Source organism: Palaemon carinicauda, chromosome 11 (assembly GCF_036898095.1).
Source record: "Palaemon carinicauda isolate YSFRI2023 chromosome 11, ASM3689809v2, whole genome shotgun sequence".
In the NCBI taxonomy this organism is placed as follows: Eukaryota; Metazoa; Arthropoda; class Malacostraca; order Decapoda; family Palaemonidae; genus Palaemon; species Palaemon carinicauda.
The window spans coordinates 1740888-1765293 of record NC_090735.1 but is presented as its reverse complement, the minus strand read 5'-3'; the positions used below and the strand labels follow the sequence as shown (position 1 = coordinate 1765293).

General features: G+C 45.6%; 1 protein-coding gene across 2 annotated transcripts in view; it reads right to left on the bottom strand.

The window, feature by feature from the left end:
* The window catches only part of LOC137649928 (putative leucine-rich repeat-containing protein DDB_G0290503), a 51183-nt gene extending 27671 nt beyond the window's left edge, over positions 1–23512 (bottom strand). The window contains exons 1-2 of one of the 2 annotated variants that reach the window (XM_068382873.1): positions 23104–23512; positions 13249–13401 (exon numbers count right to left, since the gene is read on the bottom strand). In XM_068382873.1, coding sequence (XP_068238974.1) covers positions 13249–13401; positions 23104–23178 — 228 coding nt within the window. In that variant the 5' untranslated portion in view covers positions 23179–23512. The remainder of the gene's footprint in view (positions 1–13248; positions 13402–23103) is intronic. The other variant, XM_068382872.1, reaches the window with a different exon arrangement.
* Positions 23513–24406: the final 894 nt, after the last annotated feature.

Genomic DNA, 24406 nt, shown 5'->3' with positions numbered 1-24406 from the left:
AGCATACCAGGAAAAGTCTTTAAGGTGAGATCTTTCAGGGAGGCTGATTGTAGCGGCTCGAACCTGTCTGACATAAGGAATCTTAGTACCACGTCTAAATTCCAACCAGGTGTAACCAAACGACGCTCCTTCGTGGTCTCAAAAGACTTAAGGAGGTCCTGTAGATCTTTATTGTTGGAAAGATCTAAGCCTCTGTGACGGAAGACTGATGCCAACATGCTTCTGTAACCCTTGATAGTGGGAGCTGAAAGAGATCGTTCTTTCCTCAGATATAAGAGGAAGTCAGCTATTTGAGTTACAGAGGTACTGGTCGAGGATACGGATACTGACTTGCACCAGTTTCGGAAGATTTCCCACTTCGATTGGTAGACTCTAAGGGTGGATGTTCTCCTTGCTCTAGCAATCGCTCTGGCTGCCTCCTTCGAAAAGCCTCTAGCTCTCGAGAGTCTTTCGATAGTCTGAAGGCAGTCAGACGAAGAGCGTGGAGGCTTTGGTGTACCTTCTTTATGTGTGGCTGACGTAGAAGGTCCACCCTTAGGGGAAGTGTTCTGGGAACGTCTACTAGCCATCGAAGTACCTCGGTGAACCATTCTCTCGCGGGCCAGAGGGGAGCAACTAGCGTCAACCTTGTCCCTTCGTGAGAGGCGAACTTCTGCAGTACCTTGTTGACAATCTTGAACGGAGGGAATGCATATAGATCTAGATGTGACCAATCTAGGAGAAAGGCATCTATATGAACTGCTGCTGGGTCCGGGATTGGAGAGCAAAATATTGGGAGCCTCTTGGTCATCGAGGTTGCGAAGAGATCTATGGTTGGCTGGCCCCAGGTGGCCCAAAGTCTCTTGCATACATCCTTGTGGAGGGTCCATTCTGTTGGAATTATTTGTCCCTTCTGACTGAGACAATCTGCCATGACATTCAAGTTACCTTGGATGAATCTCGTTACTAGTGATATGTTTAGACCTTTTGACCAGGTGAGGAGGTCCCTTGCGATCTCGTACAACGTCAGAGAGTAGGTCCCTCCTTGCTTGGAGAAGTACTCCAAAGCCGTGGTGTTGTCCGAGTTCACCTCCACCACTTTGCCTTGAAGGAGAGACCTGAAGCTTTTCCAGGTCAGACGTACTGCCAGTAGCTCCTTGCAGTTGAAATGCATTGTCCTTTGACTCGAGTTCCATATCCCCGAGCATTCCCGACCGTCTAATGTCGCACCCCAGCCTACGTCCGATGCGTCCGAGAAGAGAACGTGGTTGGGAGTCTGAACAGCCAGGGGAAGACCCTCTCTTAGGATGAAATTGTCCTTTCACCAAGTCAGACAAGACTTTATCTTTTCGGAAACCGGGATTGAGACCGCTTCTAGCGTCTTGTCCTTTTTCCAGTGAAAAGCTAGATGGCATTGAAGAGGACGGAGGTGTAGTCTTCCTAGTGAAACAAATTGATCCACGGATGACAGTGTCCCTACCAGACTCATCCACAGCCTGACTGAGCAGCGTTCCTTCTTCAGCATCTTCTGGATGGATAGCAGGGCTGGGGGCTGATCGTCTTGTTGTTCAGCAACGTCCTCATCAGAGGGTTCCTCATCCGAAACTGATGAGGAAACGGCAACGGAGTGGGCAACGTCTGGCTCGCTGAATCCGGTCGCACTGGTGGATGCGTGACGGAGCCGGACGCAATATCATGGAACTGCTGCACAGTCTGTGAACTGTCAACAACCATGAGTGCGCGAGGAAGCACAGCGTCAACCCGAGACTGTCTAGACCGTCTGGGTTGTGCAGTCAACACCCTACCGGGTTGCTGAGGTTGACGCACTGCGTCAAAACAAGTCACCTCTGCTGGTTGTTGAACGTCCTGAAAGTCAAAAACCACCTCCGAGCATCGCTTAATGACAACGTGCGGCTGGCAACCCACACTGGGTCGCATCGGTGGAGTAACCACCTCAACTGGCAGACGCGAGTAGGTTACCTCAGCGTCAAAAGGCGCACAACCGACCGGTTGGAAGGTTGTTGGCCAGAAGGTTCTTCTCCGCATTTAAGTCCTCTATCAAGGACGCAAGCTTGGACTGCATGTCTTGCAGCAAAGCCCATTTAGGGTCTACGGGAGCAGGTGTGGCAACAGACGGGGTTAGCGACTGAGGCGGAACCGTTTACCATCCCTGAAAGCCTTGTTATGCGTGACATAATAGTACAGCAAAACTTCAAAGGCTCGACAACAGCTGTGAAGTTGACCTGTAAACAACTTGGAGCGTCTCCTGGCTAGGCGCCAGGGAGAGTCTACCAGAATTGAGAAGTCTATCTGGGCAGAGGCATGAACTCCCAAGCCGAGAACTTCTCTCGTGTCATATCAGACTCTCGCTCTATAAACCAGTTTAAAAGAAGGGAAAGCAAAGGCTGTATCCCCCAAACTCCTCCTGGTGAAAAACCAGTCGCCTAGCCAACGTAACGCTCTCTAGGAGAGCGAGAGAGCACTAGCTTAAAAACAACGGCTTCGAAGTAGCTAGGCCTAGTGTAAGCTCTGACGTTTAGGCGAACGAGGAGCAGCAGTTACAAAAAGATCCGGACGAAGATCCTTAAAAAAATCATCATGATTTAATTAAAGTCCATAGGAGGCTAAGCAGCTTTAGGCTCCTCTCCATCTGACAGAGTCCTCAAGGGAATATCAGTAGGAGGGAGAACAGCAACTTCCTCATCTACAGGAACCTTGTCCGATAAAAGCTGAGTCTCTTACTGGTGCATTAGTAGCGGACCAGAACGCAACGTCATGTAACTGCTTGACAGTCTGTGAACTGTCAACAACTGAACTGTCAACCACAACAGGTGCGTGAGGATGCACAGCGTCCACTCGAGACTGCTTTGACTGCCTAGACTGAGCAGTCAAAACAACTCTAGAATGCGGAGGTTGACGCACAGCGTCAAAACAAGTCAACTCCGATTGTTAGTGAACGTCAACAGGAGCATCAGCCAGTGGCCTAACGTCCAAATGCAGCTGAAAAACCACACGAGACCGCATCGAGTGTGGTTCTAAACAACCTGACTGACGTGACTAAGCTACGCCAACGTCAACAGTAAGCACAAAGGAACGTTAGGTTGGCTGAAAGCCAGGATATCGATGAGATAAACGGCTAGACTCAACGGACTAATCGGCAGAATAGTCTTCCATAAGGGAGGCAAGCATATACTGCATGTTTTGCCATACAACCCCTTAAGGATCAACGGAAATGGTTGTGGTAATAGACGAGGGTAACGTCTGTGACCGCAACACTTTGCCTACAAAAAAAAGACTCTCGGAGTCTGTGTTACGCTTTTGTTAGGCGGCGAGCAGTTATCCGATGACTGCATAGGGTCAGAGCTGTCCTAATGGCTGTAACCAGGACGCTGGACCTGTCCTGAAAGGACTGACTTTCGCTTAAGGGCTCCGAAACCTTGTGACAGGTTTCTTATGCAAAAAGCCTACGGATGGCGAGGAGAAACAACGTCTCTCTCGTCTTATGGTAGGGGAGATCTTGGTAAGATACACCCGATACCATAGAGGGAAAACGTCTGTTCGTTGGTCAAGGCCTCTCGAATCCATAAGTCGTTTGACATTACTTCTCCCCTGGGCTTGGGAGCTTGTAAGAGGTCCCGGACTAGGTGAACGACAGGCACGAACAGACGAACCCTCGGACGCAACACTGTAACACTTTGCGCCTTGGACGCAACACTGTAACACTTTGCGCATATCACTTTATCACTTCGATTTTCTGTTTTGCACTTATTTCTACCTGAAACACGCAATTCTACCCTTCATTAAAAGGTAGTAATTGCGAAATTAGTCGTATAATGCAAGCTCATAATACCAACAAAAAACAGAAAACATATTTTAAGATAAAAGGAAAAATCAGTGGCTGGGAAAGAGACTAAACACTAGTTCATATAACTACGTTTTCAATCTCTCACCGCACATAGCCTGGGGACGAGAATAAAAACCTAAAAACGTTTTATCCTTCCTCCCCGTACAGCGACTAGGGACGTGAGTAACACGAGAACAACGTTACCCGTTTGAACGGAACGTTTTCTCTCCTCTCTCTCCCTCCGTCTCTATCTCTCTCTCTCTTTCTCTCTTGATTTCGCACCTAAGAGAAGAGCCCAATTATATATCGTCAAAAAAAACATGTTATTTGACTAAAGGAAAAAACTGAAAGGTTTTTCAAATAAAAAGTTCCTTTAAATTAGAATTTAAAACATTTAAGCTAAGAAAGAATGAACAAAACGTCAGAATCGATTTACTCTTACTGCAAAGTGAAACCGTGATACACTCTCTCTCTATCGTAACGATAGAGCGCATGTTGAACGTCCTGAACGTCAACAACTGCGTAGCATAAAAAACTAAACGTTAGTTCATCTTTGAAAACAGTACGAAGACTATCAAAGAAATTCTTTCATAAAAAATTACTTTTAAAAAGTTTTAAATCCTTAGCTCTTAAAAGCTAAAGACGATATAAAGGGCTCAACGTTGATTAACTTCGGTTTCCAAGTTAGGACCGCCTACTCTCAGGAAAGTTCTATATAAACAAAGCATTAAAATTTATTTTTATATGTTTATAAAAAATGGAAAGTTAATCGAAGAGGCCTAATAAAGGCGGAGAGATATAAATTATATATAGGAAAATCTATAACGTGATAAGATAATTACGAAAAACCTAAACACACTTCCGTCTAAGGGAAGGGTCGGCCATTTAAAAGTGAAAGAAAGTCCATACTCTCTTTGTCACCATAATTAAATCTATCCAAAACGAGTTCAAGTTTTAAGATGAAAATAAAACACCTGCATAGCGAAAGCTCAAAACTAGAATAGTGTACTTCACCAAATAGTTGTGAAAACAAATCCAGTTAGCAACAGCGAATTAGTAGGTCTTGCCGGTAGCCCGACAGAGAGAAAATTGAGTTCTTTGTTTACAATGAGTAATGGGTATCTGAACGACAGATGGCGCTGTTGAGTACACCCCCTACCTGTGTAGCGATCGCTGGCGAATTTTTACGTAGAGTTTTTCTGTCGAGCAACAGAGTTGCAGCTATTATAATCACCGGCTAAGTTAAATATTGAAAAATACAAACTCTGTTATAAGTTTGTCATTTGTTCCTACACTAAATACAAACCCTCATTCTTTACTACAGGAGACTTGGTCTTGAGGTCAGGGTGGACGAAGGGTTCTCCATACCTAGAGAAGATAGTCCTCAGACTAGACTCTATAAATGAACAATCTCCCATTAACTTCTTTTGTAGATCCCCAAATCCAGCATGACTGAAGGTTTGTAAATACGTAGAAACCAAAGTTTCAGCATGAAGAGGGTCGGGAGTAATACCAGGACCCTTTCATACAAAGGGTTCCCCTGACCTTGAAAAGGGGAACCCTCGTGACTACGAGTATAACTTATACCCTGTGATAGGAGTCAGATGAGTTTCATACCTTATTTCTATTGATGAGTCCAGCCGAAACTGTTCGCAGACTAGGCTAACCAGATGGGAGGAAGAAGAAAGAGCAGAAGATAGATGGATGTTCTTCTAAAACCTAGTGTAACTCAGAATCCTCGATCAATAGCTACTGTCCCCTGAAAGGGCGTAAAGGTAGATACAGCACCTGCTGACCTCCCACAATAGGTCCAATAGAAAAGGTGTTTAGAGACCTATGTGTCACATTGCAATATATAAGGGTTTGTGACTGAGAAAACTTTAGTGGTTTGTGTGTGTGTATGAAATATATTTGATTTTATTTTTTCTTTTGTATCCCTCAAGCCCCCCTTTTTCCAAAAATGTCTTAATGTGTTATTGTTCCTTTCCAGGTATTGACAGCAGCCCCTACACTCAGTAGGGAGTGTAAGGGAGAGCAAATTTAGAATATTTCCTGTTATCAGTCTGTACTAGTCTGTGATGCTGTTCTATATCCATACCTTGTAACTAGAAGTAAGCTACTGTGTTGCTATATGAGAGTATTTCATGAACATTAAATAGTTAACAGGAGCTATGGAAATGGCATATCTGGTCAGAGGCCCAAGAAGTGAATTCCGATGTTAGGAAGAGGGTGACTTTTGAGTTTAGTATGAATTCAGACTTATTCAAAACCCCTTCCAAGATTGAGAGATTTCAAATGTGCTGCTGACAAACTTTTCGAGACATTGTAATGGTGGGCCCGCACAGACCTGTACGACATAGTATGCGGCTGTACTTTTCAGAAATTAGGACCGTTTAAGTGACTTTGCATCCCAATGGTGGACGGGAGATTGATGAGAACAGTATTGATTTAGGGAAAATTGTGGTACTGTATTTTTCACCGTTATATGTTCTTTATAGATGGCATACTGGTACTTGCCCAAATAGATACACGGTTAGGTGTGCCTTGGTTTAGACTTGGCCTATATAGGTACACTTATGAGTGTCCCACCTGGGGGAAGAAAATTTCCTGTTTGTTTATCACTGTTACCCTGTTGCTGAAGTTTGACGTTAAGGAATGCTAATTTTGTCTTTAATTTTCTATTTGGATTGATGGGTCCATGCTAACATAACCCTAACAGTTTTGTACAAATAAATTTTATTTTCTTGTTTTATGAACACTGCATATCATTCCTGTTCCTACACCAATGTGCCCCCCTTCCCCAGCCACTGTTTTTTAAGATCACTTAAGTACCGTAACTTATCATAATTCTTTCCTCCCACACTGTGTCCCGTAATTAATTAAACAATATTTCCTTTCACCTAATGTTCTTATACTTGTACTTATGATCAGCAAGTAAAAGGGAGGAGAAGCAAACGGGTAAGTCAGGTTCTAGCTGGGTCCCCTTGCCCAGTATAAATCAAGGGGTGGTGCCCAGTACTCCGGTCTGTTGAACTGTTACTCAGGTTTTTGGGTATTCCACTGTTGTATATTTTTTGTGTAGTGAACGTCGGGTTTTGGTCGGCATTCGGACACTAGGCAGTTCGGGTGCTAACTCTGGCCACAGTCCGCAAACCACTACATAATTACATCTGATAAATAGTGAGTGGTGAATGTAGATTGGCACTTCCAGACTCCAGCTCTTAAGACTTGGGAGACTGAGAAATTCTTCTTAAATGCCAGCGAGGCAGCTACTCCTTTGGGTTGAGCTGCCTCAGGGTCTCCGTGAATGGCTCTCGCAATAACTTTCTTGAGCCAGAAAGAGATGGTGTTGCGAGAGATTCTCTTATTAACCTTGCTGGTACTGAGGAAGAGATGACGGAGGCATGGTCTGAAAGGTCTGGTGCGTTTCAGGTATTTCCTTAGCGCCCTGACCGGGCACAGTAGCAATTGGTCAGTATCCTGAGTTGCCCTATTGAGGCTGGAAAATTGAAATTCTCTAAACCTCTCATCGGCAGATGAAGGATTCTGGGTTTTGGCCACAAAACTTAGCACGGAGTTGAGAGAGACTTCCCATCCTCTAGTATGGGTGACTTCGAAGGATAGACCGTGAAGTTCACTAACCCTTTTTGCCGAGGCCAGAGCTACTAGGAAGACGGTCTTAAGGGTATGGAAGAAATCAGATGCCTTATTTAAGAGCTCATATGGAGGCCCCTTTAAGGAGCGTAAGACCAGGGACACGTCCCAAGGTGGTGGTCTAATCTCCACTAGGGGGCAACATCTCTCAAAACCTCGAATCAACAAGGTGATATCTTCTGAGGTGGAAAGGTCAACTCCTCTCAGTCTGCAGATGAGGCTTAAGGCCGAACGATAGCCCTTAATTGCCGAGACTGAAAGGAGTTTCTCCTCCCTGAGGTAAACTAGGAAGCCTTGCTTGTTAGAGGTTTGAGGAAGATTGGCACAGGTGCCTGGACATGTGTTCAGCCACCTTTCCTGAAAAGCCTCTGCTTCTGAGGAGAGACTGGACAGCCTCCAGGTGTGAAGTTTCAGGAAGTGGATTCTTCCGTGGGGGATACCACTGTGTGGCTGCGTCAACAGACGGGGTTCTGGAGGCAGGAACCTCGGCACTTGAACCAGCAGGGAAAGGAGATCTGCGTACCACTCTCTGCGTGGCCAAGTCGGAGCTATTAGAGTTAGCTTGCAGTCCTGAGAAATCCTGATTTTGTTGATCACCTTTCTGAGCAGGCAAAAGGGAGGGAAGGCATAAGCACCCAGGTTGTCCCAGGAGTGTTGGAGGGCGTCCAGGATTGCTGCCTGATGGTCAGGAACTGGGGACCTGTAGCGGGGAAGCTTCGCATTCAGAGAGGTGGCGAACAGATCTATTGTGGGTAAACCCCACAAAGCTATTACTGTCTTCGCTACTTGAGGATCCAGACCATTCTCCACTCAGCACTTGGTGATGCCTGCTTCGCTGATCCACCACGATGTTTCTCCGGCCTGGAATAAACCTGGCTGAAAGAGAAATGTTGTGGCTTTCTGCCCACTGGCAGATCTGGACTGCTAACAGGCAGAGGTCTCTTGCCAGAGTACCCCCTTGTTTGTTGATGTACGAGACGGCTGTGGAGTTGTTGCTCATCAGAACCACCTCTCGTCCGTGTAGATCTTCTACAAAGAATTTTAGGCCTTTCCAGGCAGCTAATAATTCTAGGTGGTTTATATGGAGAGACTTCTCTACCGGAGACCAAACTCCTGATGCTAATTTGGGGCTTAGGTGGGAACCCCATCCCCATAGTGACGCGTCCGAAAAGAGTTTTAACTTCGGACTCGGGTTTTGGAGGGGAATGCCCTTTTGGGTGTTCTCTCTGGTCGAGCACCAATGAAGATCTTGTAGCACCAGACTTGGGACCTCCACTGCCAAGAATGAGGAATCTGACTTTTGAGACCAATGGGTCTTCAGATGCCACTGGAGACTTCTGATTCTCGATCTCCCACCTGGAACTAGTTTCTCCAAAGAGGCAAGATGGCCCAGAAGACACTGCCACGACTTGGCTGAAGGTGGTAGTGGAGACAAGAGATGGGTAATGGACTGATCCAGTCTCCGAAGCCTGTCTTCCGACGGAAACACTCTCCCTGCCTGGGTGTTGATGGTCATACCCAGATAGTTCAAGACTTGGGTCGGAGTTAAGCAAGACTTCTCTGCGTTTACAAGGATCCCAGATTCTTGCAAAGACTCAGAATTCTTCTCAGATGATCCAGAGCTAGCTCCTTGGACGAGGCCTGGAGTAGCCAATCGTCCAGATATCTTAGCAGACGAATTAAATACAAGTTCCAAGATCTTCGTAAAGACCTGTGGGGCAGTCGAGAGGCCGAAGCACAGGACTTTGAACTTGAAGATTTGACCCTGAGCCAGGAAGCGTAGGAGTTTCCGAGATGTGCAATGGATTGGCACTTGGAAATAAGCATCTCTCAAGTCTAGAGATGCCATGAAGTCTCCTGGCCGTACTGCTTGGGTGACGGAAGCCGCTGTCTCCATTTTGAATGGAGTCTGCTTCACGAACTGGTTCAGAGTCGAAAGATCTATTACTGGTCTCCAACCTCCCGAGGCTTTCTCTACCAGAAAGAGGCGACTGAAAAACCCCGGGGAACAATCGGAGACCACTTGAATGGCGTATTTTAGAAGCATGCTCTATATCTCCCGAGCTAGGGCTTGCTGTCTCCCGGGATCCCAAGGAACCTGGGAGAACGAGATTGGGGGGGGTGGGGGGCTAGAGGAGGAGGAGAGTCTATGAAGGGGATGCGGTATCCCCAACGAGGCACCATTATGGTCCATTGCATGGCCCCCATAGCTTTCCAACTCCTCCAACTCCCCTGCAGGCAGCCCCCTACGCATTGCGAGGGGGGAGTCGAGACCCTATTTCTGTCTAGGGTTCCTCCCTCTGCCGTTAGCCTTAGGAGGAGCCAACTTTCCTCTGCCCATAGGTTTGGGTGTAAAAAAAGGGGCGGCTGGGGTTCTTGGCTGGCAGTTGAGATGCGGTTGTTGCCTTGGGTTGTGGAGTTGGCTGATGTTGCATTGGACGAAAGGAAGCAGCCTTTTGCATTGCAGTGTCCTGCGTCTCCTTCCTCCAAGTCTCTAAGGTGGAGGAGACTGCTTGTCTAGAGAGGAGGAGAATTTATAGGAGATCAGAGTTCCTCAAATCAGATTTCTCAGATTTTCTGATGCTCCTATGCAGTCTGGAGACTACCGATTCCCTCCTTTTGAGAATCCAGTTGCCCCACATCGTTGTAATCGTAGCAGTTAGAAAGTCCATTGTATTGGCCCTAGTAGCCAGGACTTCCTGCAGAGACTGCATGGAATTTTGGTTTGAAAAGTCTTCGTGACTTGCAAGGTAGCCCACTGTGCCAGACCATGTGTCAAACCAGGATAGTGCCCCTAGAAGAGACATTGACGCTGCTTCCATTGTCGAGGCTTCTGCTGCGGTAAAGGAAACTGGAAGGAAAGAGTGTCTCTCTGCAGAGCAGCCAGGTGTAAGCCTTGCTGTGAGGGGATTAAGAGTCAGAGGCGAAGGGTTGGGGTCTCTGACCTTGTAAAAACACCTTTGCCTCGAAAAAGGAAACTGCAGCATCTTATGGGACCCTTGAGGCTTCAAGGAATTCGTTTCTCCCGAGACCGCCTGCGAGACCTTCCTCAGACGGCCTGCAGTGTGAATAGACCAGGGAAGTTCGATTCTGGTCTTAGGGTTAGGTGGAGGACGACATAGTCTGTCTAAAGCTGGAGCGTCGGTATGACGAGGCGACAGGTGTAAATCTCCGAGACCTGAGATATTACACATCGTTCTTAGAGCCCTCAGATAGGCGGACTCTAAGTCTTTTGATGGTAGTTCCTCTGAAGAATCTTTAGGTCGCACTAATTCCTTGTGAGGGAAGGCGGTAGAAGCCCGAATGTCTGAAGGTAACGGCGAGGTAACATACTCCATTGCCAACAATCCAGAGGAAGGCCGAGCGCTGGTTGATGGCACCGCGTGCGCAAGATCCTGCCTGGAATTTGAAGGTTTAGACGAAGGCAACCGAATTAACGGTACTGTCTCAATAAGAGAATGCATTGATCGGCGGCCTGGCCTTTCACCTCTGTCCTCAGCCGAAGAGGAGAAGGGCTGAACCCCAGTGGCTTTTCCAAAGTTCTCGCGAAGCCCATATTTCGTAATTCATTAGAAAGTACGGGAATGGGTGCTGTTCTGTCTGAAACGTGAGGGCGTGGAGAATGACCTCGCGCGGATATTTCCGGAGACTTGCGCGCTCGGAAGTTTGACGTACGGGAGCGCTCTCTCTCTGATGATACTAAGCGACTGCAAGAAGAAGTGTTCTCTCTCGCCTTCTCAGCGCGAGCTGAGCTCCTCGCGAAGGAATGTGAAAGAGAGGAATCGCACTCAGAGAGTTTTCTTCCCTTGGTTGCGCTCTGGGGACGATCAGATTTAACCTCGCCCCAACGGGAGCGCTTATTGCACTTGAGAGAACTCTCTCGTGAAGAAGAGTGCGATCGTCTCGTAGAGCTCTTCTTATAGTGCCTAGATGATTCCCCGCGAGAGGAAGACGATTGCGAAGCCGAACGATAGCGCGAGGAAGTATTCCTCCAATGTTTGTGACGAGAGCGCTTATCGTGTACTGGCGAGACATTTTGTGAAGAGATAGAAGGCGAGGAAGAATGAGAACGATGACGTCTCTTCCTATATCGCCTCTCTCTCCGACGAGAACGTCTTGGCAAAGGAGAGCAAGCTCTCCTTTTCCTCTTCTCTCTCTCTCTCTCCTATTCTCTAAGGAGGACGAATACGACGAGGAGGAGGAGGGGGAATCACAATGATCACGCTTACGACGTTGTTTCGTCGTAATACAAGCGAGGAGCGAAGTAGGCTCTGCAGGATCTGACGTTATTACCTCCGCTGACACTTCAGGGGCCGCCGATGGGATATCAGCGAGGTCCAGAACTCCCGAGGGTTCCAAAACAGAAGGGACCTGAGGTAAAACTGTGCCTACGAGGAACTGGTTCCACACCTCCACCAAAGGAGAACCAGGCAGTCCAAGGGCAGGCCATACCGCTCGCACGTTATCTGGAATAGAAGCAGTAATAGAATTATTTCCAATGATGGACAAAACTATCCCACTGGGGGGGGGCAACTTGATTCGCCTGCCCAGGGGGAATGGGTGTTAAGTCAATGGTGCCGCTCTTCCTTGACTTCCCCCCGGAGGAAGGAGGCAAGGAAGAGTCTGAAGGAAGAGTTCAAGGGGCAGAGGAAGAGGCCCGAGACTCCTTACCTTTCGACGACGAACCTGGAGGTAACAAATCCTTCTTGTATTTCTTCTTCCTCTTCATGAACTTATCCCACGGCGTAGGCGACCATTCCTTACATACTTGGCAGGGGGAGTCTTCAGTACACCTATGACCTCTGCATGAAGGGCATAGGGAATGAGGATCCACCTCCGGTGGTGACATATATGTGCCACAAGATTTTGGAGGAGTCCCGGGACACTTTCTCAAATTAGAGGACATCACATCTAATTAAAGAGAAAAAAGAAAAATTTAATGAAAAAAAAAAAAACACACTTAAAGAAAGGCTAGTCTGCCAGTCAAACAAAAGCGGGAGCAGGGTGTTACCATTGCGATGGCTAGAATTCGATTGAAGGTACTCAGTAGCTACCGGCCGGCAGTCCCCCACCCCCAACAGGGGGATAACTACTGGCCCGGTGGTTAACGACCTTGTTAAGGTTTTCTGCCGTATTTTCCAGCTCGCGCTAGAATATCTCCTATAGTAAAGAGTGAGGGTTTGTATTTAGTGTAGGAACAAATAGCAACAGAAGGCATTGCTTTTTCTTAAGCCTACGTTCGAAGATATTCTGTTGTGTCATTCACTATTATGCTTTTCAATCCTGCACATACTTGGCCAGGCTGCTCTATTGAAGGAAGATGGAAGAAAATAATCAATCGCTAAACCATTCAATTCCATTTTTATGCCATACCTAATACTGTACAAATCTTTGAGCTTTAATAAGAGACTTATCCTGATGAAGTGTGGAAGTCCCTGTATAACCGATCTGGCAAAAGGGTTTGTATAATACTTATCCATAGTAAAGAGCAAAAGGGTCCTGTATTAGGTGTTGGAACAACTATGCTGAAAAATAATTGTCTATATGTAGGTACATGAATTATACATATAAATTACAAAATCAGAATACGGGCTTGCATATGAGTTCCTAAGCATTAAATTATTACATACATATATAGAAGTCATAAGTTATTTACAATTCACAAACTATAAGACTCTAAAATTTGGCACCAATACTGTACTCCAAAGCCTTTGGAGTCTAAACCCTAAACTGAGACCTTAGAGCAGTACTGTACTGTATTTATCAATTACCTTTGAGACAGAGGATTTTGAAGACCGGTGCAGTGTCTCATCTTCTGCTAGAGTACGAAACTTATCACGCTCTTTTTGACATTCCTGAAGTTCTGTCCGAAGGATGGCAACAGCAGCACTTTTGCTTTCAACGGTCCTTTGCAATACACCAACCTAGAGGGCCAGAACAAACATATTGAAAGTTCATAATAACGTAATTACGGAACACTTCAATATTATGCTGGGTACATCTGAACATATTCAAAATATTTTACAACTTTCCCTTAAAATCCAGGATTTATACTTTAAGTTTGTGGTGAAGACTAGGTAATCTGCCAGTATAAACCTCTAGATATAAAAAGAATTCAATCAGTTAAGAAGGTCTAATTACATAGAAAAGCATGGTAAATACAAACTTTAAAGTAATCTTTATTTTTCCTAGCTATATAAACCAGAGTCCTTTAAATATGTTATTTTCATTAGTAAAATAAATTTTTGAATATACTTACCCGATAATCATGTAGCTGTCAACTCCGTTGCCCGACAGAATTCTACGGGAGGGATACGCCAGCTATCACTATACTAGAAGGGGGTGTACTCACCAGCGCCACCTGTGGCCAGGTACTGCAGTACTTCTTGTTGACACCACCTCAATTTTTCCTCGGTCCACTGGTTCTCTATGGGGAGGAAGGGTGGGTCAATTAAATCATGATTATCGGGTAAGTATATTCAAAAATTTATTTTACTAATGAAAATAACATTTTTCAATATTAAACTTACCCGATAATCATGTAGCTGATTCACACCCAGGGGGGTGGGTGAAAACCAGTGTACATGACTAAAGGATAGCTAAGTATCCCGTATTTCATATAATCAGTTATTTCAGAATAACAATGAAATAATAAGTACCTGGTAAGGAAGTCGACTTGAACCGTTACTCTGCCTTTATTAAGTTCGTCTTCCTTACTGAGCGCAGCGTTCCTCTTAGGAGGCTGAATCAACTCTAAGGTGCTAAAGTATACAGGGCTGCAACCCATACTAAAGGACCTCTACACAACCTCTAACCCAGGCGCTTCTCAAGAATGAATTGACCACCCGCCAAATCAAAAGGATGCGGAAGGCTTCTTAGCCTACCGTAACAACCCAAAAAACAACAATAAAAGCATTCAAGAGAAAGGTTAAAAAAGGTTATGGGATTAAGGGAATGTAGTGGCTGAGCCCTCACCTACTACTGCACTCGCTGCTACGAATGGTCCCAGGGTGTAGCAGTTCTCGTAAAGAGACTGGACATCTTTAAGATAAAATGATGCAAACACTGACTTGCTCCTCCAATAAGTTGCATCCATAATGCTCTGCAGAGAACGGTTCTTATTAAAGGCCATCGAAGTGGCTACGGCTCTCACTTCGTGGGTCCTTACCTTCAGCAAAGCAAGGTCTTCATCCTTCATGTGAGAATGGGCTTCTCTAATCAGAAGCCTTATATAATACGAAACTCCGTTTTTGGACATGGGCATCGAAGGTTTCTTGATTGCACACCATAAGGCTTCTGACTGTCCTCGTATAGGTTTTGACCTATTAAGATAATATTTCAGAGCTCTGACAGGGCAAAGAACTCTTTCTAGCTCGTTACCTACCATGTTGGAAAGGCTAGGAATTTCAAACGATCTAGGCCAAGGACGTGAAGGAAGTTCATTCTTAGCTAAAAATCCGAGCTGTAAAGAACATGTTGCAGATTCGGATGTGAACCCAATGTTCTTGCTGAAGGCATGAACCTCACTGACTCTTTTAGCTGTTGCCAGGCAGACGAGGAAAAGAGTCTTGAGGGTAAGGTCCTTGAAGGAAGCTGACTGGAGAGGTTCGAACCTAGGAGACATAAGGAACCTTAAGACTACGTCTAGATTCCAGCCTGGAGTGGGTAAACGACGTTCTTTAGAAGTCTCAAAAGACTTAAGGATGTCTTGAAGGTCCTTGTTGGAAGAAAGGTCCAAACCTCTGTGGCGGAGAACTGAAGCCAACATACTTCTGTACCCTTTAATCGTAGGAGCCGAAAGGGATCTCTCATTCCTTAGATGTAATAGGAAGTCAGCTATTTGGGTTACAGAGGTATTGGTAGAGGAAACTGCATTGGCTCTACACCAGCTTCGGAAGACTTCCCACTTGGATTGGTAGACTCTACGAGTGGAAACCCTCCTTGCTCTGGCAATCGCACTGGCTGCCTCCTTCGAAAAGCCTCTAGCTCTAGCGAATCTTTCGACAGTCTGAAGGCAGTCAGACGAAGAGCGTGGAGGTTTGGGTGCACCTTGTCTACGTGAGGTTGACGTAGAAGGTCCACTCTTAGAGGGAGAGTCCTGGGGACGTCGACCAGCCATTGTAGTACCTCTGTGAACCATTCTCTTGCAGGCCAAAGGGGAGCAACCAGCGTCAGCCGTGTCCCTTCGTGCGAGACGAACTTCTGAATGACTCTGTTGATGATCTTGAACGGTGGGAATGCGTAAAGGTCGAGATGGGACCAATTCAGCAGAAAAGCATCCACATGAACTGCTGCTGGGTCTGGAACTGGGGAACAGAACAAAGGAAGTCTCTTGGTCATGGAGGTGGCAAACAGATCTATCGTAGGCTGACCCCACAAGGCCCAAAGTCTGTTGCACACGCTCTTGTGAAGGGTCCATTCCGTGGGGATGACTTGATCTTTTCTGCTTAGGCGATCTGCTGAGACGTTCATGTTGCCCTGAATGAACCTCGTTACTAGAGTGAGGTTTAGACTTCTTGACCAAATGAGGAGGTCCCTTGCTATCTCGTACAGGTTCCTCGAATGGGTCCCTCCCTGCTTGGAGATGTAAGCCAAGGCTGTGGTGTTGTCGGAGTTCACCTCCACCACCTTGCCTAGCAGGAGGGACTTGAAGTTCATAAGGGCCAAATGAACTGCCAGTAGCTCCTTGCAGTTGATGTGGAGCGTTTCCTGTTCCCTGTTCCACGTTCCCGAGCATTCCTGTCCGTTCAAGGTCGCGCCCCAGCCCGAGTCTGATGCATCCGAGAAGAGATGAAGATTGGGGGTCTGAATCGCTAACGATAGGCCCTCCTTGAGAAGGAGGTTGGTCTTCCACCACAAGAGAGTGGTCTTCATCTCTTTGGTGACAGGGATAGAGACTGCTTCGAGCGTCAAATCCTTGTCCCAATGAGCTGCTAGATGGAATTGGAGAGGGCGGAGGTGGAGTCTCCCTAACTCGACGAACAGGGCTTACGATGACAGGGTCCCTGTGAGACTCATCCACTGTCTCACTGAGCAACTGTTCCTCTTCAGCATGCTCAGGATGCAATCTAGGGCTTGGCTTATCCTTGGGGCCGATGGAAAAGCCCGAAAATCCTGACTCCGAATCTCCATTCCCAGGTAAACTATGGATTGGGAGGGAATGAGCTGGGACTTTACTAAGTTGACTAACAGACCCAGTTCCTTGATCAAGTCCAAAGTCCAGTTGAGACTCTCCAGACAGCGACGACTCGTGGAGGCTCTCAACAGCCAGTCGTCTAAATAAAGGGAGGCTCTGATGTCCGATAAGTGGAGGAATTTTGCAATATTCCTCATCAGATGCGTAAACACCATAGGAGCTGTGCTTAGGCCAAAACACAGGGCTTGGAATTGGTACACAACCTTTCCAAAAACGAATCTCAGGAAAGGTTGGGAGTCTGGATGAATAGGAACGTGAAAGTAAGCGTCTTTCAGATCCAACGAGACCATCCAGTCCTCCTGCCTGACCGCTGCTAGGACCGACTTCGTCGTCTCCATAGTGAACGTCTGCTTGGTGACATAAGCATTGAGCGCGCTGACGTCCAGCACCGGTCTCCAACCTCCTGTCTTCTTGGCCACCAGAAAGAGACGGTTGTAGAAGCCCGGGGATTGATGGTCCCGGACTATAACCACTGCCCTCTTCTGTAACAGGAGCGACACCTCCTGGTGCAACGCTAGCCTCTTGTCCTTTTCCTTGTAGTTGGGAGAGAGGTTGATGGGAGATGTGGTCAGAGGGGGTTTGCGGCAGAATGGTATCCTGTAACCCTCCCTTAGCCACCTGACAGACTGGGCGTCTGCACCTCTCCTTTCCCAAGCTTGCCAGAAGGTCTTGAGTCTGGCTCCTACTGCTGTCTGGAGAGGAGGAGAGTCAGTGTTTGCCTTTTGAAGTCTTGGGACCTTTCCTAGACCTGCTCCTGGAAGAGTCTGGACGAGAGCTTCCTCGGCTGGGGGCTCTGCCACGAAAGGGCGGAATAAACCTTGTAGCAGGAGTATCAGCCACTGGGGTGCGGTAAGTCCTGGGAACTGAGGGAGCAACCTTAGTCTTACGAGCTGAAGAGGCCACAAGATCATGAGTGTCCTTCTGAATCAGGGCCGCAGACAAATCCTTGATAAGCTCTTCGGGAAACAAGAACTTAGAAAGCGGAGCAAAAAGGAGTTGAGACCTTTGACAAGGTGTGATGCTGGAAGAAAGAAAGGTGCAAAGTTGCTCCCTTTTCTTAAGAACTCCTGACACAAACATTGAAGCAAGCTCGCCAGACCCATCCCGAGTTGCTTTATCCATGCAGGACATTAAAAGCATGGCCGAGTCCTTGTCCGCAGGGGAGGTCTTCTTGCTCAGGGCCCCCAGGCACCAGTCTAGAAAATTGAACATCTCAAAGGCACGAAATACACCCTTTAGGAAGTGGTCTAAATCGGAGAAGGTCCAGCAAACCTTAGAGCGCCTCATTGCTGATCTACGAGGAGAGTCGACCAAACTTGAGAAGTCAGCCTGGGCAGAGGCAGGGACTCCCAAGCCTGGTTCCTCTCCTGTGGCATACCATACGCCCGCCTTAGAAGTGAGCTTAGTAGGTGGGAACATAAAGGAAGTCTTCCCTAGTTGCTGTTTAGACTGCAACCACTCCCCTAATATTCTTAAAGCTCTCTTAGATGACCTAGCAAAGACGAGCTTAGTATAAGTTGACTTAACAGGTTGCATGCCCAGCGAAAACTCAGATGGAGGAGAGCGGGGGGTAGCAGAAACAAAATGGTCCGGGTATACCTCTCTGAAAAGAGCCAGGACCTTACGAAAGTCAATGGGTAGAGGAGAAGACTTGGGTTCTTCCACGTCTGATGAGGGATCCAGGTGCGCAGCTTCCTCCTCAGAAACCTCATCACCAGAGTGTAGCGAAGTGAGAGGTAATGTAACAGTGGTATGCTGAACAGCAGAATCTGAACAAGCGGGTGCATAAACGCTTGTGGTTTCATCCTCAAGTGTCTGTTGCTGAGTTAAAACCTGAGGTTCAGGCTGCAAAGACTGGTCAAGAAGAGTAGAGGAAGGTAGGCGCATGGGTTGAGGCGGCTGACTCCTAGCATGAGTTTCTTGTCTCAAGAGTTGCGCTTGCTGTAAGGGTTGCGGATGCGCAGTAGCAGGTTCCTGAGGAACGAGTTGAGGTTCCTGAGGTGTGAGCTGCGAGAGTTGAGGTAGCGGCTGCGCAGAACGCAATTCTTGTCTCGCGAGTTGAGGTTCCTGAGGTGCTAGCCTAAGGAGTTGAGGAGGGTTGAGGTCGCTGCAGCGAGTGCTGAGGTGGCTGCCTCATGGATGGAAGAGGTTGTCGTACCTCAAGAGATTGTTGCCTCGCTGGTGGAACCGCAAGCGGAAGCGGAGGAAGTAAGGCATAAGACTCCTGCTCCCATTGCTGAGGTTGCCTTAAGGAAGGCGGAGGTTGCTGCACACCGCTGGTAACCGGCAACTCAGTACGTGGTAAGGTATCCTGAGGAACCTCAACTTCGTATGCCTGGCAGACTGGACTGCGGTGAGGCGGAGCGATCGCAGGAGGAGGTGTAACCTTCTCAGCCTGACACTCACGCATTAAGACCGCAAGCTGTGACTGCATGGACTGCAGCAAAGTCATCTTGGGGTCGACAGACGCTAAGGTCTGCTGAGGCAAAGCCTTAACAGAAGATGAGGTCTGTTGCGGCATCACCTTACCTCTCTTAGGAGGTGTGCAGTCACTTGATGACTGCGGAGAGTCAGAGCTAATCCAATGACTGCAACCAGGTTGTAGAACTCTTGAGGTCTGGACTTTGCGTTTGAGAGGTCTTGAGACCTGCGTCCAGCGTTTTCTCCCTGACATTTCTTCTGCAGACGAGTAAAAGACGGGCTCAATCGTCTGCGGGTGGGAGTGACGGTCTCTGTAAGACACGCCCGCAACCACCGAGGATACTTCTGTGCGCCGATCAAGGCCTGCCGAACCCTTTTGCCCTTCGACATTGCTTCTCCCCTGGGCTTGGGAGCTTGCAAGAGGTCCCGGACTGGGAGGACGACTGGCACGCACAGAAGTACCCTCACGCACCACACTGACACTGACACTAGCACTTGGCACCGCACTGACACTAGCACTTGGCACAGCACTGGCACTATCACCTCCCACTGCACTTTTGACCTTAAGTTCTTTGACTTCTGCCATAAGAGACTTATGGTCACTAACCACCGATTCCACTTTGTCACCTAAAGCCTGAATGGCACGTACATATCAGGTTGAGCACAAATAGTAGGTTCGGGGGTAGCCACTACAGGGGGAGGAAAAGGTTGAGGATCATGAGGTGAGGAAAAAAGTGAAGAGCGAGAAGAACTCCTCCTAACTCTCTCTCTCTCTAACTTGGTTGAATATTTCAGGAATCGAACAAATTCAAGTTCCGAAAGTCCGGCGCATTCCTCACATCGATCTTCCAACTGACAGGGTCTTTCCCTACAGTCAGAACAAGCGGTGTGAGGATCAACCGAGGCCTTCGGAATACGCCTATTACAAGACCTACATCGTCTATGGGGTGGGGCTTGTGAAAGGTCAGACATCTTGAATCAAAGAGTAAGTCAAGGGGGATTCCAAATCAAGCAAAAAGATCGTTAACCATTAATCAAAACTAAATAAAAGCTATCTAAGCTAATAGAGAAGTTTCCAGTATAGCGAAAGCCGAAATCTTAGAGAAATACTTCACCAAAAGCCGTGAACAATACTCCAAAATTATAAGCGTATCCCAGAACGTCTTGCCGGAAGCACGACAGAGGAAAAATTGAGGTGGTGTCAACAAGAAGTACTGCAGTACCTGGCCACAGGTGGCGCTTTTGAGTACACCCCCTTCTAGTATAGTGATAGCTGGCGTATCCCTCCCGTAGAATTCTGTCGGGCAACGGAGTTGACAGCTACATGATTATCGGGTAAGTTTAATATTGAAAAAAGGGGGAATATGCTTTCAGCATGAGGTGGAACAGCCGTTGAAATCGTTAATAAGGTAGTTAATGACAGGTGGTGAGCGTTATCAAGAAGCCCAGTCCCTCTACCTGTAAGTACAGCACTTTTGCCCTTTAGCCCAGGACTGTGAGGGATTGGCTGAGGTGAGAAGTTTAACTTTGGAACTACAGTAAAAATGTACCTGGTTCCACATGGAAGCTAAGAGATTATCAAAAACCTATCTGGCTATAATAGGGATAAGTAGATTGATAGGGCCTGACCTGTTCAGGGCCCTATTTGCTTTTTTACCCTTATGGTTTACAGTATATCACATAAGCTATTCTTCAAAGTTTATAGGAAATATTCTGTAATGTAATCATTGCCTAATGATCTGAACGATTAAAACTCCTTACTTTTGTATGCTAATCCCCAGGAAGTTTATAAAGTTCAGCTGCTTTTTACGACATACAATGGCTGCCATGCATGTAAGAGGGGCTTGAGCTGAGTATAATAATTTCAAAGCTCTTACATATAGAATCTAACCCCAGATACTCTATAGTCATTAAGAAGTGATGGTCTCCCTGCCAAAAAATTACTTCTTTGCTCAGTTAAAAATCAGACTTTCAAAGACAAACTGACATAGCCTACATGCTCTAGTCACACTTCCCAAACTTACAGTAAGAAATATGTTAACACATTCAATGCTAAAGGGTAGACATGGGACAGCCCCCATACAAGGTTAAACATAATGCGCATAGTTAGAAGGGAGCAAATTTCTGTCTTCTATGACTAATGGTGCTCTAAGTTAGGTTAGATAGGGGTCAAAAACTCCTCCCTACCCAAGTAAAAACCTGCCATGTTAGGTAAGGTTAGAGTGCATATTTACAAGATTGTAGCTGACAAATGACATGAACTATTCTATGATTTTTTTCCAACTGGTTACGATACGCTTTATCCATAACTTCCATTTCTGATTAGTAAAATACACTAGTTTTGGGGTTTAATAACTAAATAAATCTCGTCTCCAACTGGGATCCTCCTCCCAAAACAAGCATTTTGTAACAACAATGATGGGCAGAAATCCATAAAACACAAGATAAATATAAGGGAAAATAAATGGCTAATATAATCACCCAAAAAATCTGAGTATCAGACTAACTCCATTTTTCAAAAGATTTAGGATATGGTGGCTTTAGAATCAATTCTAATAAAATCTTAAATAATTTAGACGCATTTATATACTCATATTTAAATAATAATCTAAGTAACCTATTTAAATAATAGTAATTTATGGGATTATGGAATTTGAGACATATGACCCAGCAATTAAAAGTATCTTACAAACTTAGAACCTCCCATTAATCTATGACCCCCCACCCCAATAAGACTAATTCAAATTAATATTTCTCAAAAATATGAATACATTCTATATCTTATGTAATTCTGAATTCATATCTACACTGTACCTAATTTGTATAACAATGGACAGAAACACGTTTGACGTTGTTAATAGTTCATATAGGACATATCTGTTTTGACGCTGTTACTGTTTTCAGAATGATATATTGTTAATTTATTCTCATCACTTATTTCCTTATTTCCTTTCCTCACCGGGCTATTTTTCCCTGTTGGAGCCCGTGGGCTTATAGCTTCTTGCTTTTCCAATTAGGGTTGTAGCTTGGCTAATAATAATAATAATAATAATAATAATAATAATAAAAGAACACCATCTAACTTAAACTTCCTCACCTAACCTAAATCAACTTTTACAAGCCATATCCTTACCTAATTATCTAACGGGGGGGGGGGGGGGGGGGGGGGAAAGCTGACACCTCTTGTAATCCCCCCTTAGACTGCAGTATTCTTAGCGATAAGGTTGAAAATATGGGAGGTCTAGGGCATGGCCATCATCATACATACATCACAAGACAAATTCAAAGCAATATTTCTCAAAAATATAAATATATTAGATATCAGATGTAATTTTTAATTTGGATCTATCACCTAATTTTTAGGGACTAATACAGCCTGTAAGATATTTAGCCACACTGAATTCTTGGATATGTGTAGATCGTCTGATTACCAGGCCTGCTGCTCGCATAGAAAATGAAAATCCTTCCTATCATCGTTACCCATCTCTTATTGTATCTATGTTGGTTAATGAATTAACAGTAATTGTTCAATTACTGGTCTTTGCTCCGCCATAGCTCGCTACACTCGCAATTAAACATTATATTATTTCTCCTCTGTTCTGCAAGCGGTAAATATTAGCCGAGTAGGCGAGTATTTTTAGGACAAAAATCAGTGACCCAACATTATACACACTACCCAAAATTATTCCCCATTAAGGACACAGGAGAAAAAAGAAAATTTTGACCCTTATCTGTCAATGCGTGAAATGCTGAATACCATAAATGTATACAACAGGGTTTTATTGTACAGTAGTTACAGATGGGAAAAGCTTTCCGACTGAAAAAGATTTTCCCTACAGAAAAACATTTTTTTTTTAATGACACTTATTTTTACTGCAAATAGCACTTAATGAAATAGGATTTGGTATTACTGTAGTGTATTACAGGGCAATATAACCTAGGAAAAAACTACTTTTTCTTATAGAAAAGATTAAGTAAAGCAATGATGATCACAGCCATAGCTACTTACTTCATTTCTAAGATTTTCCAATTCTTCCTCAGGAGTTATTATTTGCAAATGACGAACTTTAGCAGTTTTGTTCATTTTTCCAAATATATGAAGTGGTCACCATACGTTACTTTAATCTTATTAGGCTGCGCAACGACTACACATTAAGGATAAAACTAGTAACTTGGTCTCTACATTTGATTATTTTTCCCAAATTTAATCTTCTTGGAGAGCAAAAATGTAGGGTTAGTTTGTTATTAACTGGGTTACTTGATATAAATTGGTTATGATGAAATGACAGCTGATAAGAGACCGTTGTTGACACTTGACAGATGTGTCTCTTCTTCTTGTTTCGGGAAACGTTACTCTATGACCAACTCATTATTAAGAAACGTTATTATTATTATTACATACATATACCAAGGCACTTCCCCCAATTTTTGGGGTTAGCCGACATTAAACAAATGAAACAAAAAAGGGGACCTCTCCTCTCTACGTTCCTCCCAGCCTGACAAGGGACTCAACTGAGTTCGGCTTGTACTCTGCTTGGGTGTCACAGCCCACCCTCCCCCGTTATCCACCACAGATGAAGCTTCATAACGCTGAATCCCCTACTGCTGCTACCTCCGCGGTCATCCAAGGCACCAGAGGAAGCAGCAGAGCCTACCGGAACTGTGTCACAATCGCTCACAATTCATTCCTATTTCTAGCACGCTCTCTTGCCTCTCTCACATCTATCCTCCTATCACCCAGAGCTTTCTTCACTCCATCCATCCACCCAACCTTGGCCTTCCTCTTGTACTTCTCCCATTAACTCTTGCATTCATCACCTTTACAGACAGCCATTTTCCATTCTCTCAACATGGCCAAACCACCTCAACACATTCATATCCACTCTAGCTGCTAACTCATTTCTTACACCCATTCTCACCCTCACTACTTCGTTCCTAACCCTATCTACCCGAGATACTCCAGCCATACTCCTTAGACACTTCATCTCAAACACATTCAATTTCTGTCTCTCCGTCACTTTCATTCCCCACAACTCCGATCCATACATCACAGTTGGTACAATCCCTTTCTCATACAGAACTCTCTTAACATTCATGCCCAACCCTCTATTTTTTACTACTCCCTTAACTGCCCCCAACACTTTGCATCCTTCATTCACTCACTGACGTACATCTGCTTCTACTCCACCATTTGCTGCAACAACAAACCCCAAGTACTTAAACTGATCCACCCCCTCAAGTAACTCTCCATTCAACATGACATTCAACCTTCCCTTCTTGTACATCTTATAACCTTACTCTTACCCACCTTA